At 31.0% G+C, this 13,641-nt stretch overlaps 2 protein-coding genes across 5 annotated transcripts in view; one reads left to right on the forward strand and one right to left on the reverse strand.

Moving 5' to 3' along the window:
• Positions 1–10,719, reverse strand: part of Fadd (fas-associated death domain protein) — a 64,230-nt gene extending 53,511 nt beyond the window's left edge. For 3 of the 4 annotated variants that reach the window (XM_035356871.2, XM_035356869.2, XM_085823980.1), the window contains exon 1: positions 10,591–10,719. The gene's annotated coding sequence lies outside the window, so the exon portion shown is untranslated. Of the gene's footprint in view, positions 1–9,749; positions 9,856–10,590 lie in introns of those variants that run through there. The other variant, XM_085823979.1, reaches the window with a different exon arrangement.
• A 1,418-nt stretch (positions 10,720–12,137) lies between these two features.
• LOC118186736 (translation machinery-associated protein 16) overlaps positions 12,138–13,641 on the forward strand; it is a 38,554-nt gene continuing 37,050 nt past the window's right edge. The window contains exon 1 of the mRNA XM_035356875.2: positions 12,138–12,189. Within this exon, the coding sequence (XP_035212766.1) occupies positions 12,187–12,189 (3 nt within the window). The 5' untranslated portion in view covers positions 12,138–12,186. The remainder of the gene's footprint in view (positions 12,190–13,641) is intronic.

A 13,641-nucleotide genomic window follows, 5' to 3' on the forward strand; every position in this document is an offset into this window, starting at 1 on the left:
CACTTCCATGTACACTGCTTTTTTCTCATAAATTAGAAAAATTTCACGAAAATGCATGAAAATACTGAACGTATACTACTCAAGCATATTCCAAAATACTACAAACATATAACTCAATTAAAATATAAATAAATTAAAAAACACTACTTAAAATATAAATAAGCACATACATTAAATTAATAAAAATTAGATTACAATCCTAGTTACTTTAAACTAAATCATTGCTAATAACAATTTTCCCAATAATACCAAATTACTTTACTTCCACCTTACATTTAGAACAATGCATAAAAATAATATCCTCAAATAATTAAAAATACTAACTTACCTAATCTTCTTCAGATTCTTCATTACGTCGCTGCAGTACTACTGCTAATTTCTAACTCCTAAATCCAGTAGTCAACTGGAAGTCTATTCACCAAGTAATAAGAAATTAATAAAATTTCACCTAAACTCAAACTACTTTCAGCAAACCACGTACCCTTCCTTACACTCCTTTCACAAAATGTCCATTTTAACCATATTTCTTGCACGGCCATTTAAACTTCTAATATCCTTCCTTTCACACAATCTCAACTTATTATTATTAGATAAATACATTAAAAATTTAGAATTCACTTTACATAGCACCATGCAATCCGAAAATTAATCAACACTATTTCACACAACACACAATGAAGCTTTTCCAAATTAACCCCCTTTTCCGATTAAAGAACTGTAATTAATGTCACGTTTCACACAACACAGAATATAGCTAAATATGAAATTTCCCCCCTTTTCCGATTAAACAACTGTAATTCGTCCATTAATGTCACATGACATATCTCATGATCTCTCATTTCCCTCACACAAAATAATGCGTAATCGGAACTGAGTGCTTCTCACATTATTCACATTATTACCAAAGTCCTAGGTATTTATCGCCTCCAAAATGTCGCCAAACTACCAGTTACCATATTCCAAAGATCAGCCGACATGGTAATTATGTATTTGTTGCAAAGATTTCCAGATTTTAGTTATTAGATATTCAAATTTAAATTATTTTCATTTCCATTTAAAATGAAGGCTAATCTTTGGAATATGGTATTAGGTAGTTTGGGGACATTTTGGTAAGGTGATATAGTTAGGACTTTAGCAGTGTACATGGATAAAGTCAAGAGTGTGCGCAATGCCATTTTTGTGCAATTCTGGGATTTTTTTTAAGTGAAAATAGGTCGACGTGTACATGGATGATACCGTGTATGAGCAATTCTTAAAAACATGGCAAGCAGTGGGCGATTCTGCACTTTTTCCCAATTTCGCACCTAATCTTCGTCATGATTAAGCACTTTTGTTCCATAAAAGTTCTAGCATAAGCGTAATTCGGCTAGCAGATTGTTGGAAAAAAATGTTCGAGTTAAAAAAAAAATGCCTTTACTTCGTGAAAACAAAAATGGCATTAAAAAAAAAAAAAAAAACCAAGCAGGTTGCTGTAGCAGGGTTGGTCGCTAAATTTTCGTCAAAAAATCGCCAAGTTACCATAATGCGAAGATTAACCAAAATGGGCATGAATAACATATCAGAAAAATCTATAAATGAAGCTTATTAATTTCTTATGCAATATAGCTCTTAGTCACAGATTTGAAGATATGAATTTGATTTGTGCTCAAAAAAAGATAAATAAGCCGAGTTTTTAATTTTTGCACTAAGGATAATCACTTTGGGAACACATTTATATGTGATCAGCTTTTTTTCATAGTTGAAAACTAATAAGAAAAGAACATGATTGACTGATGAGTACTCATAATCCATGATAAGATAATTTTTACAAGCAAAGTTGCAAAACAAAATGAAGTTTATTATTATTTCCATAAAAACATAAGTATTTTTATGGTTGATCTTTACAATATGGTAACTGGTAGTTTGGCGACATTTTGGAGGCGATAAAGGTTACTACCTGGGACTTTGGTAATAATGTGAGCAGTACTCAGTTCCGATTACGCATTATTTTGCGTGAGGGAAATGAGAGATCATGGGATATGTCATGTGATATTAATGGACAAATTACGGTTCTTTAATCGGAAAAGGGGGGAAATCGGGAAAAAATGTGGAAATTTTGTATTTAGCTTTATTCTGTGTTGTATGAAACAGTGTTGTTTAATTTTTGGATCCCATGGCCCTAACTAAAGTGAATTCGAAATGGGTATTTAGGCATTGTGATAAAGAGAAGTTTGCTTTTTATTTAGCGGAGGAAGTATGGAAGAAAAATTCGCAGAAAAAAATCTTTCAATAATTTTATTGAATGACTTAGAAAAGTGTATCTGCCACGTAATCAAGATTCTGAAGAAGATTAGGTAAGTTAGTATTTTTAATTATTTGAGGATATTATTTTTATGCATTGTTCTAAATGTAAGGTGGAAAGGAATTTGGTATTATTGGGAAAATTGTTATTAGCAATGATTTAGTTTAAATTAGGATTGTAAGGTAATTTTTATTAATTTAATGTATGTGCTCATTTATATTTTAAGTAGTGTTTTTGAATTTAATTATATTTTAATGAAATGATAGTTATTTTGTGAATTTTATGTTTGTAGGAATTTGGTATACGTTTTAGTTGAAGTAAACGTGCATGGAAATAATTTAAATTTTTGACACTAAGTATTTGTAATGTTTGCGGTATGAATTCGTTGGTGACGTTTATAATATAATAGATAATTTAGAGGTAAAAGTTTTTGGATATTTTATTTATTTTATACGTGGAAATGTTCATATTTGGAAAGGGTATATAATTTTTCGTTATTAGGCAATTTCATATATGTTCTTTTTAACGGGTTTAAAGATTCAGAAAATTGTCATGTATTTTCGTGAAATTTTTCTAATTTATGAGAAAAAAGCAGTGTACATGGATATAGTGAAGAGTGTGCGCAATGCCATTTTTGTGCAATTCTGGGATGTTTTTTTAAGTAAAAATAAGTCGGCGTGTACATGGTTTATGTGTATGTGTTATTTTGAAAAACGCGTAAGGAGTATGGTATTGTGCACTTTTTCCCAATTTTGCAGTGAATATTTGTCATGATTAAGAAGTTTTGTTTGATAAAATTTCTAGCATAATTGTAATTTGGCTAGTAGATTGTTGGAAGAAGTGTTCAGTAGATAAAAAGAAAAGAAACATGTCTTTACTTCATGAAGACAAAATGGTGGCAGGGAAAAAAAATAGAGGGTTTCTGTAGGAGAGTTGGTTGCGAAATTTTCGCCAAAAAATCACCAAGTTACCATAATGTAAAGATCAACCATTTTTATTTATGCATCAAAGAAATATTTAATAAATAACAAAAAGAGACTATATTGTTATTTATCTTCAAGTTTTGTCCCACTTAGTAAATGTTCTCAAAACAAAACAAAACAAAAAAAAAAACTCATAATTTCAAGTTTATAATTCAAGTTTTAGTTAAATTAAAATAAGTTATTTAATGATTAATTAAAAATGTAGAATATCTGAAAGAAATGTCAGACTAAAAATTCATTATTTAACTACGACCATATTTGAATTACAAAGTGTAACCAACAAGAATGTCTTACAGTTGCCAAACTTCAGATGCCAGATAGAAAATACACAAAAATTTGATTTTTTCCTCCTTTTGCAATATTATTACCTGCTTGTCTTGATAATTATTTAGTAAACAAATTAAAAATTTATTTTGTAAATAACAATTTTCATTTTATTAAAAAAAAAAATCTGGCCTGTCAGCTGTTTTCAGATTCTGCATTTGGCCTGCATGTAGTTTGAGTCTGAGAATACTGCTCTATGACGCAAAACCGTATAGAAAAAACTATGATCTTGGAAGTCCGAGTTTTTCTAAATGACCATAAAAGTGAACTCAACAGGAAGGAACTAGAACTCCAAAAATAAGAACAGAAGGTAGCTGGGGAAAATGTCTTCAGAAAAAGAGAAAATGCTATAATTTTTTATCTGTGATATTTGTCAAAATAGAATAAGGTGCAAAGTTTCAAGCAGTGATATTGCTCTGATAAAGCAGCAGTAAGCTACCACATCAGCTTTTCTAATGACAATGGTATGTCTCATTTTGGAAATATTTTAAAATGCAAATTACAACAATTACATGGGACAAATTTTGAATGAAACAGAGGCCTAATGGATTTAGTCATATGCATTATGAGACACAGAAAAAGTAAAAGAAGTGATCCCCCCCAAAACAGTTACCTGATGTTTTTATGAAAGAAGATTTCCATCTAAACAATCCGGAAAAATCAATAATCCGGAATCGCCGAAGTCCCGACGAGTCCGGATTAACGACTTTTGACTGTATGTTTTTTTTACCGGGTTTAAAGATTCAGAAAATTGTCATGTATTTTCGTGAAATTTTTCTAATTTATGAGAAAAAAGCAGTGTACATGGATATAGTGAAGAGTGTGCACAATGCCATTTTGTGTAATTCTGGGATGTTTTTTTAAGTAAAAATAATTCGACGTGTACGTGGTTTATGTGTATGTGTTATTTTGAAAAACGCGTAAGGAGTATGGTATTGTGCACTTTTTCCCAATTTTGCAGTGAATATTTGTCATGATTAAGCAGTTTTGTTAGATAAAATTTCTAGCATAAGTGTAATTCAGCTAATAGATTGTTGGAAGAAGTGTTCAGTAGATAAAAAGAAACATGTCTTTACTTCGTGAAGACAAAATGGCGGCGGGAAAAAAAATAGACGGTTGCTGTAGTAGAATTGGTCGCCAAATTTTCGCCAAAAATTCGCCAAGTTACCATAATCTAAAGATCAACCCCCTTTCCAAATATGAACATTTCCACGTATAAAATAAATAAAATATCTAAAAACTTTTACCTCTAAATTATCTATTATATTATAAACGTCACGAAAGAATTCATACCACAAACATTACAAATACTTAGTGTCAAATATTTAAATTATTTCCATGCACGTTTACTTCAACTAAAACGTATACCAAATTCCTACAAACATAAAATTCACAAAATAACTATCATTTAATTAAAATATCACTAAACCATGTATACGTCGACTTATTTTTACTTAGAAAAACATCCCAGAATTGCACAAAAATGGCATTGTGCACACTCTTCACTATATCCATGTACACTGCTTTTTTCTCATAAATTCGAAGAATTTCACGAAAATGCATGACAATTTTCTGAATCTTTAAACCTGGTAAAAGGAACATATATGAAATTACCTTATCGCGAAAAAGTATATACCCTTTCCAAATACGAACATTTCCACGTATAAAATAAATAAAATATCTAAAAACTTTTACCTCTAAATTATCTATTATATTATAAACGTCACGAACGAATTCATACCGCAAACATTACAAATACTTAGTGTCAAATATTTAAATTATTTCCATGCACGTTTACTTCAACTAAAACATATACCAAATTCCTACAAACATAAAATTCACAAAATAACTATCATTTAATTAAAATATCACTAAACCATGTACACGTCGACTTATTTTTACTTAAAAAAAAACCCAGAATTGCACAAAAATGGCATTGCGCACGCTCTTCACTTCCATGTACACTGCTTTTTTCTCATAAATTAGAAAAATTTCACGAAAATGCATGAAAATACTGAACGTATACTACTCAAGCATATTCCAAAATACTACAAACATATAACTCAATTAAAATATAAATAAATTAAAAAACACTACTTAAAATATAAATAAGCACATACATTAAATTAATAAAAATTAGATTACAATCCTAGTTACTTTAAACTAAATCATTGCTAATAACAATTTTCCCAATAATACCAAATTACTTTACTTCCACCTTACATTTAGAACAATGCATAAAAATAATATCCTCAAATAATTAAAAATACTAACTTACCTAATCTTCTTCAGATTCTTCATTACGTCGCTGCAGTACTACTGCTAATTTCTAAATCCTAAATCCAGTAGTCAACTGGAAGTCTATTCACCAAGTAATAAGAAATTAATAAAATTTCACCTAAACTCAAACTACTTTCAGCAAACCACGTACCCTTCCTTACACTCCTTTCACAAAATGTCCATTTTAACCATATTTCTTGCACGGCCATTTAAACTTCTAATATCCTTCCTTTCACACAATCTCAACTTATTATTATTAGATAAATACATTAAAAATTTAGAATTCACTTTACATAGCACCATGCAATCCGAAAATTAATCAACACTATTTCACACAACACACAATGAAGCTTTTCCAAATTAACCCCCTTTTCCGATTAAAGAACTGTAATTAATGTCACGTTTCACACAACACAGAATATAGCTAAATATGAAATTTTCCCCCTTTTCCGATTAAACAACTGTAATTCGTCCATTAATGTCACATGACATATCTCATGATCTCTCATTTCCCTCACACAAAATCATGCGTAATCGGAACTGAGTGCTTCTCACATTATTCACATTATTACCAAAGTCCTAGGTATTTATCGCCTCCAAAATGTCGCCAAACTACCAGTTACCATATTCCAAAGATCAGCCGACATGGTAATTATGTATTTGTTGCAAAGATTTCCAGATTTTAGTTATTAGATATTCAAATTTAAATTATTTTCATTTCCATTTAAAATGAAGGCTAATCTTTGGAATATGGTATTAGGTAGTTTGGCGACATTTTGGTAAGGTGATATAGTTAGGACTTTAGCAGTGTACATGGATAAAGTCAAGAGTGTGCGCAATGCCATTTTTGTGCAATTCTGGGATTTTTTTTAAGTGAAAATAGGTCGACGTGTACATGGATGATACCGTGTATGAGCAATTCTTAAAAACGTGGCAAGCAGTGGGCGATTCTGCACTTTTTCCCAATTTCGCACCTAATCTTCGTCATGATTAAGCACTTTTGTTCCATAAAAGTTCTAGCATAAGCGTAATTCGGCTAGCAGATTGTTGGAAAAAAATGTTCGAGTTAAAAAAAAAAATGCCTTTACTTCGTAAAAACAAAAATGGCATAAAAAAAAAAAAAAAAAAAAACTAGCAGGTTGCTGTAGCAGGGTTGGTCGCTAAATTTTCGTCAAAAAATCGCCAAGTTACCATAATGCGAAGATTAACCAAAATGGGCATGAATAACATATCAGAAAAATCTATAAATGAAGCTTATTAATTTCTTATGCAATATAGCTCTTAGTCATAGATTTGAAGATATGAATTTGATTTGTGCTCAAAAAAAGATAAATAAGCCGAGTTTTTAATATTTGCACTAAGGATAATCACTTTGGGAACACATTTATATGTGATCAGCTTTTTTTCATAGTTGAAAACTAATAAGAAAAGAACATGATTGACTGATGAGTACTCATAATCCATGATAAGATAATTTTTACAAGCAAAGTTGCAAAACAAAATGAAGTTTATTATTATTTCCATAAAAACATAAGTATTTTTATGGTTGATCTTTAAAATATGGTAACTGGTAGTTTGGCGACATTTTGGAGGCGATAAAGGTTACTACCTGGGACTTTGGTAATAATGTGAGCAGTACTCAGTTCCGATTACGCATTATTTTGCGTGAGGGAAATGAGAGATCATGGGATATGTCATGTGATATTAATGGACAAATTACGGTTCTTTAATCGGAAAAGGGGGGAAATCGGGAAAAAATGTGGAAATTTTGTATTTAGCTTTATTCTGTGTTGTATGAAACAGTGTTGTTTAATTTTTGGATCCCATGGCCCTAACTAAAGTGAATTCGAAATGGGTATTTAGGCATTGTGATAAAGAGAAGTTTGCTTTTTATTTAGCGGAGGAAGTATGGAAGAAAAATTCGCAGAAAAAATCTTTCAATAATTTTATTGAATGACTTAGAAAAGTGTATCCGCCACGTAATCAAGATTCTGAAGAAGATTAGGTAAGTTAGTATTTTTAATTATTTGAGGATATTATTTTTATGCATTGTTCTAAATGTAAGGTGGAAAGGAATTTGGTATTATTGGGAAGATTGTTATTAGCAATGATTTAGTTTAAATTAGGATTGTAAGGTAATTTTTATTAATTTAATGTATGTGCTCATTTATATTTTAAGTAGTGTTTTTGAATTTAATTATATTTTAATGAAATGATAGTTATTTTGTGAATTTTATGTTTGTAGGAATTTGGTATACGTTTTAGTTGAAGTAAATGTGCGTGGAAATAATTTAAATATCTGACACTAAGCATTTGTAATGGTTGCGGTACGAATTCGTTGGTGACGTTTATAATATAATAGATGATTTAGAGGTAAAAGTTTTTGGATATTTTATTTTATATGTGGAAATGTTCATATTTGGAAAGGGTAAATACTTTTTCGCGATCAGGTAATTTCATATATGTTCTTTTTACCGGGTTTAAAGATTGAGAAAATTGTCATGTATTTTCGTGAAATTTTTCTAATTTATGAGAAAAAAGCAGTGTACATGGATATAAAGAAGAGTGTGCGCAATGCCATTTTTGTGCAATTCTGGGATGTTTTTTTAAGTAAAAATAAGTCGGCGTGTACATGGTTTATGTGTATGTGTTATTTTGAAAAACGCGTAAGGAGTATGGTATTGTGCACTTTTTCCCAATTTTGCAGTGAATATTTGTCATGATTAAGAAGTTTTGTTTGATAAAATTTCTAGCATAATTGTAATTTGGCTAGTAGATTGTTGGAAGAAGTGTTCAGTAGATAAAAAGAAAAGAAACATGTCTTTACTTCGTGAAGACAAAATGGTGGCAGGGAAAAAAAATAGAGGGTTTCTGTAGGAGAGTTGGTTGCGAAATTTTCGCCAAAAAATCATTAAGTTACCATAATGTAAAGATCAACCATTTTTATTCATGCATCAAAGAAATATTTAATAAATAACAAAAAGAGACTATATTGTTATTTATCTTCAAGTTTTGTCCCACTTGGTAAATGTTCTCAAAACAAAACAAAAAAACAAAAAAAAAAAAAAAAAAAAAAACTCATAATTTCAAGTTTATAATTCAAGTTTTAGTTAAATTAAAATAAGTTATTTAATGATTAATTAAAAATGTAGAATATCTGAAAGAAATGTCAGACTAAAAATTCATTATTTAACTACGACCATATTTGAATTACAAAGTGTAACCAACAAGAATGTCTTACAGTTGCCAAACTTCAGATGCCAGATAGAAAATACACAAAAATTTGATTTTTTCCTCCTTTTGCAATATTATTACCTGCCTGTCTTGATAATTATTTAGTAAACAAATTAAAAATTTATTTTGTAAATAACAATTTTCATTTTATTAAAAAAAAAAATCTGGCCTGTCAGCTGTTTTCAGATTCTGCATTTGGCCTGCATGTAGTTTGAGTCTGAGAATACTGCTCTATGACGCAAAACCGTATAGAAAAAACTATGATCTTGGAAGTCCGAGTTTTTCTAAATGACCATAAAAGTGAACTCAACAGGAAGGAACTAGAACTCCAAAAATAAGAACAGAAGGTAGCTGGGGAAAATGTCTTCAGAAAAAGAGAAAATGCTATAATTTTTTATCTGTGATATTTGTCAAAATAGAATAAGGTGCAAAGTTTCAAGCAGTGATATTGCTCTGATAAAGCAGCAGTAAGCTACCACATCAGCTTTTCTAATGACAATGGTTCTCATTTTGGAAATATTTTAAAATGCAAATTACAACAATTACATGGGACAAATTTTGAATGAAACAGAGGCCTAATGGATTTAGTCATATGCATTATGAGACACAGAAAAAGTAAAAGAAGTGATCCCCCCCAAAACAGTTACCTGATGTTTTTATGAAAGAAGATTTCCATCTAAACATAGACATGACTCTTCTCTCCCTTTCTTAACACTTTCCACTAATGATGATGTTCACTCCTTTAAAAAATAATAGTAAAATTCGTTATTTAATTATTTTATTTATTTTTATAAAAATCTCCCCTCTCCTTAATCATTTCTTAAATAATATTGCTTCCTCTTTTAAAATTCATACTTTTGGATAACCATTTCTAGGAAATCTGAGATTTTCTTTTCCTCTAAATATTATTGGAATTGATCAATAAAAATTCAGAAAAATAACTATAAATTTTGCTTATAAGATTTTTTTCATTCATAACAGAAATTCAAAAATAATAGTTTTACTAACCATTTCCAAATAATACATCATGATATTGCATACTTACTCAAAAATAAATTATATTTAATATTTTTAAACCTTGATCAGTAATTACGACTAACCTGAAAGTGATTTTAACTAAATTTTCTTCTAGAATGCTGAAGTCTAATATTCAAGTAATTACCCAGTATAATTTGATATAAAATGCAAACCAAAGAATATTTAATTTGATCTGCTTTTAAAATCATTTACTTAGTAGTCAAAAGCATAATGAAGCACTGAATGCTGCAGTTTTTTTTATTATTTATTAATTACTTGCCTAATTAAATTAAGACACTGCTTCAATTTGCTAGACTACAATACTTCATTTGTTACAAATTTTCATTTAAATACTTCCCATGACATAAACTTAAGATGATCATCATGAAAAAAATACACATGGACTAACTTCCTAGTTTTATTTAACAACTTAAATTCGAGAACGCATAAGTTGAGTATGATTTTACATACCATAAACATCGTCGACAAGACACGACATCACTTTCAGCAGCAACATGTGTTGCTATATTTAGGATGCTACGCAAGGTTCTTTAATATACTACGATGCTACGATTTCATAACCGCAAAATTTCGTTTTCCTTGTTTGGCTTCTTATTTCTGCATTATACTGTATTTTAAAAGCATTGTACTGTATTTAACTGTATTTCTGCATTATACTGTATTTAAATACTGTATTTTTAAAAAGGTAACAGAAGCATTAAATAAGCATAAATAAAAATTTTAATCTGAAATAACATTTTCACATATATACACATAATGTTTCAATATTTATGTTTCCACTGCAAAAAACGTTGTAAAATAGTACACATCTAGAAATAAGTGTGAACAGTAGCTAGTTGTTTTATGTAGATCAAATGAGCGAAGTAATTGATTAATACATACACGAAATCGGATCCAAAAATAATTGTCATAAATGCATATTACTTGACTTTTAATACTAATTTAGCTAGATAACAAAACCAAATAAGCAATCAATTACCAAACAAAAATATATACTTCCTAATCCCACTTTTCGTGGCCCACATGGGAAATCGGTCTAAAACTCTGACTGCCGTACCGAAGGGCTTAGGTTCGAATCTTGGAGAAGGCATGGATGTAAATTGTCTGTCCCTTTGTAGAAGGCAATGTGGCCCACAATGATGTTTTCGAAACCTTCACAAGTGCATATCTGTGTAGCCACCGAGGGAGTGGCTTCTAGGATGGACCAATGGGCTTCCAGGGATATTCTTGGGAGAACAGCCTTGAGGCCAAAAAGGCAGAAACAACTTATTAAAAAAGCTAGAGCTGCTAGAGATATCTTTAATTAAAGCTATGGTTGTCATCCGATGACGTACTTCCTCTAGAAAGACAGCCGCGATACTTTTCCTTAGAGCTACTAGAGATATTATATATAGTAGCCTTACCTTTCCTCTGCTAAGGGATTATCCGTAGTAGTAGATCGAGGTACGTATTCGGAAAATATCGTTACGTTTTCTTTCGTATTTCTCGAGTGTCAATATTTAGAATCATCCGGTATTGTTCTCCGAAGAATATCCGATGATTCTAAATCTTGACACTCGAGAATATAATACGATCTTCTTCGTCGTCGTTTACCTCCTTCTGGTTCTCTTCTGTGCTCTCCCCTTTAGGCTACGTTTCAACTTAAGGCTCCTCTAAATATATGAGCCTTATTTCAACTGAATGAGGCCTAAAATTACCCTCTATCCTTTTGCGGTGTGGTGTGTGTGGTGGTGTATTTAATTATGGCAAAGCACACTAGGGCTATCTGCCTAAGAGGAGGGATGCCTTTCGTGGAGGACTTTCTAAGGGAAACTGGCTCGTATACACGTTACACATGGGGAAAACCACGAAAACACCCATGCAGCCAGCCCGTTCGCGGGATTCGAACCTCGGACCGAACTACCAGTGTTCAGCGACTTTACCGCTCGGCCGCTGGTGGGCCCCTCTATCCTTTTGCACCTAAGCTTTATTTTTCCCTCTGCGCGCTAAAAGACGTTTCGAGTGCAAAAGAAGACTTTTGTTTACTTATCTGCCGTTGGTATAGCGATGGTGAGTGTTTTGAATATTGTGTATGAGCCATGCGCGTTTTGTTATAAGAAAAACAACTCTTAACCGCTAATTAAGAATAAATAATATTAATTCAGTGACCCTATCGTGGGGGAACTTCCCTTCCCTGCGCTAGGCAATCTTTCCGCATGTAAAACCGCTATCACGTGTTCTAAGCTATACGGAGGAGCGCCAAAGAATATGTATTAATGAATATGCTTTGGGAGCCCTTCAAAAGAGTAATGTCTCTTGCATGGGGACGCGGCTAAACTGGAGATTACGGGCCAGTTGCCAAATAGAAATCCTTTTCGGCTTCTATTTTCGAAAGAGTCGTTTGTTTTCCAATTTCAGGTTGTATTGTTCACTCACGCAAGCATTTCAGAAAAATCGTTTCGTTTTTGACGCCAACCAAGATCGTCGCCCGGAGGGATCGGCAGCAATTTCAAAACGGCCACTACACAAAACCAAAATAAGAAGTCAAAGACTTACTCAAACTTGGTGTTCATGTACACATCGACCAATTTTCACTTTAAAAAAACATCAGAGAATTGCGCAAACTAGGCATTGTGTACTGCCTTAACTTTGTCCATGTACACATCGACCTATTTTCACTTAAAAAAATTCAGGTAATTACACAAACTAGGCATTATGCACTACCTTAACTTTGTCCATGCACACATCGATCCATTTCACCTAAACAAAATCAGGAAGCTAAGAGAAGTTAAAAAAACTATCATGATAACCAGAAAAAATTCGCCGCTATTCTAATACACAGAGACAAACAAAAAAACCAAAAATACATAACAGAAAGGAATAAATAAACATATTTCCTTACATAAAAACATTAAACAATAAATATTTTATCAAAAATTAATGCATAGAGATGAATAAGTAAATCAAACGTCAATTTTTTAACATACCTTTATTCACATGCATACATTTAGGCTTCCCACCATCATCTATTTTAGCTTTTTACAAAAGAGTGCAGCGGGCTTCCATATTTCATGAACAACCTATACCGCTTGGCGATTTTTTTCAGGAAAAAAAAAAAAAAAAAAAAGGGTAAGATGCAGTAAAGATTAGCCAAATCTGTTTAACCACTTTTTGTTTTTTTGCTATACTATGGCTTATGTTTCATTCGATTGAAATTTTGAATTTTATCTTCATTTTTCTTCTGCATTTTTATAAAGTTTTAGCTCATATAATATATAAATAAATATTTTCCTATTATTTATTGCTCATTTACAGCTTATTACAATTTCTTAAATTTTGTGATAAAGTGTTGTACACCTTTTTGCTACTGTCTTTATGATATTATGAAAAGTCTTAATATTATTGATCCCATAAAATACATAGTTATTAACTTTTAGATACTTTTTTGTTGTTTTTCTTAAACTTCTGTTTTAAATAAAAATTCTTTGCATGTTTACAGGATTATTCAAAATTGCAGCCAAA

Source organism: Stegodyphus dumicola, chromosome 9 (assembly GCF_044657685.1).
Source record: "Stegodyphus dumicola isolate Sdum_Otavi_A_Nest chromosome 9, ASM4465768v1".
Classification (NCBI taxonomy): domain Eukaryota; kingdom Metazoa; phylum Arthropoda; class Arachnida; order Araneae; family Eresidae; genus Stegodyphus; species Stegodyphus dumicola.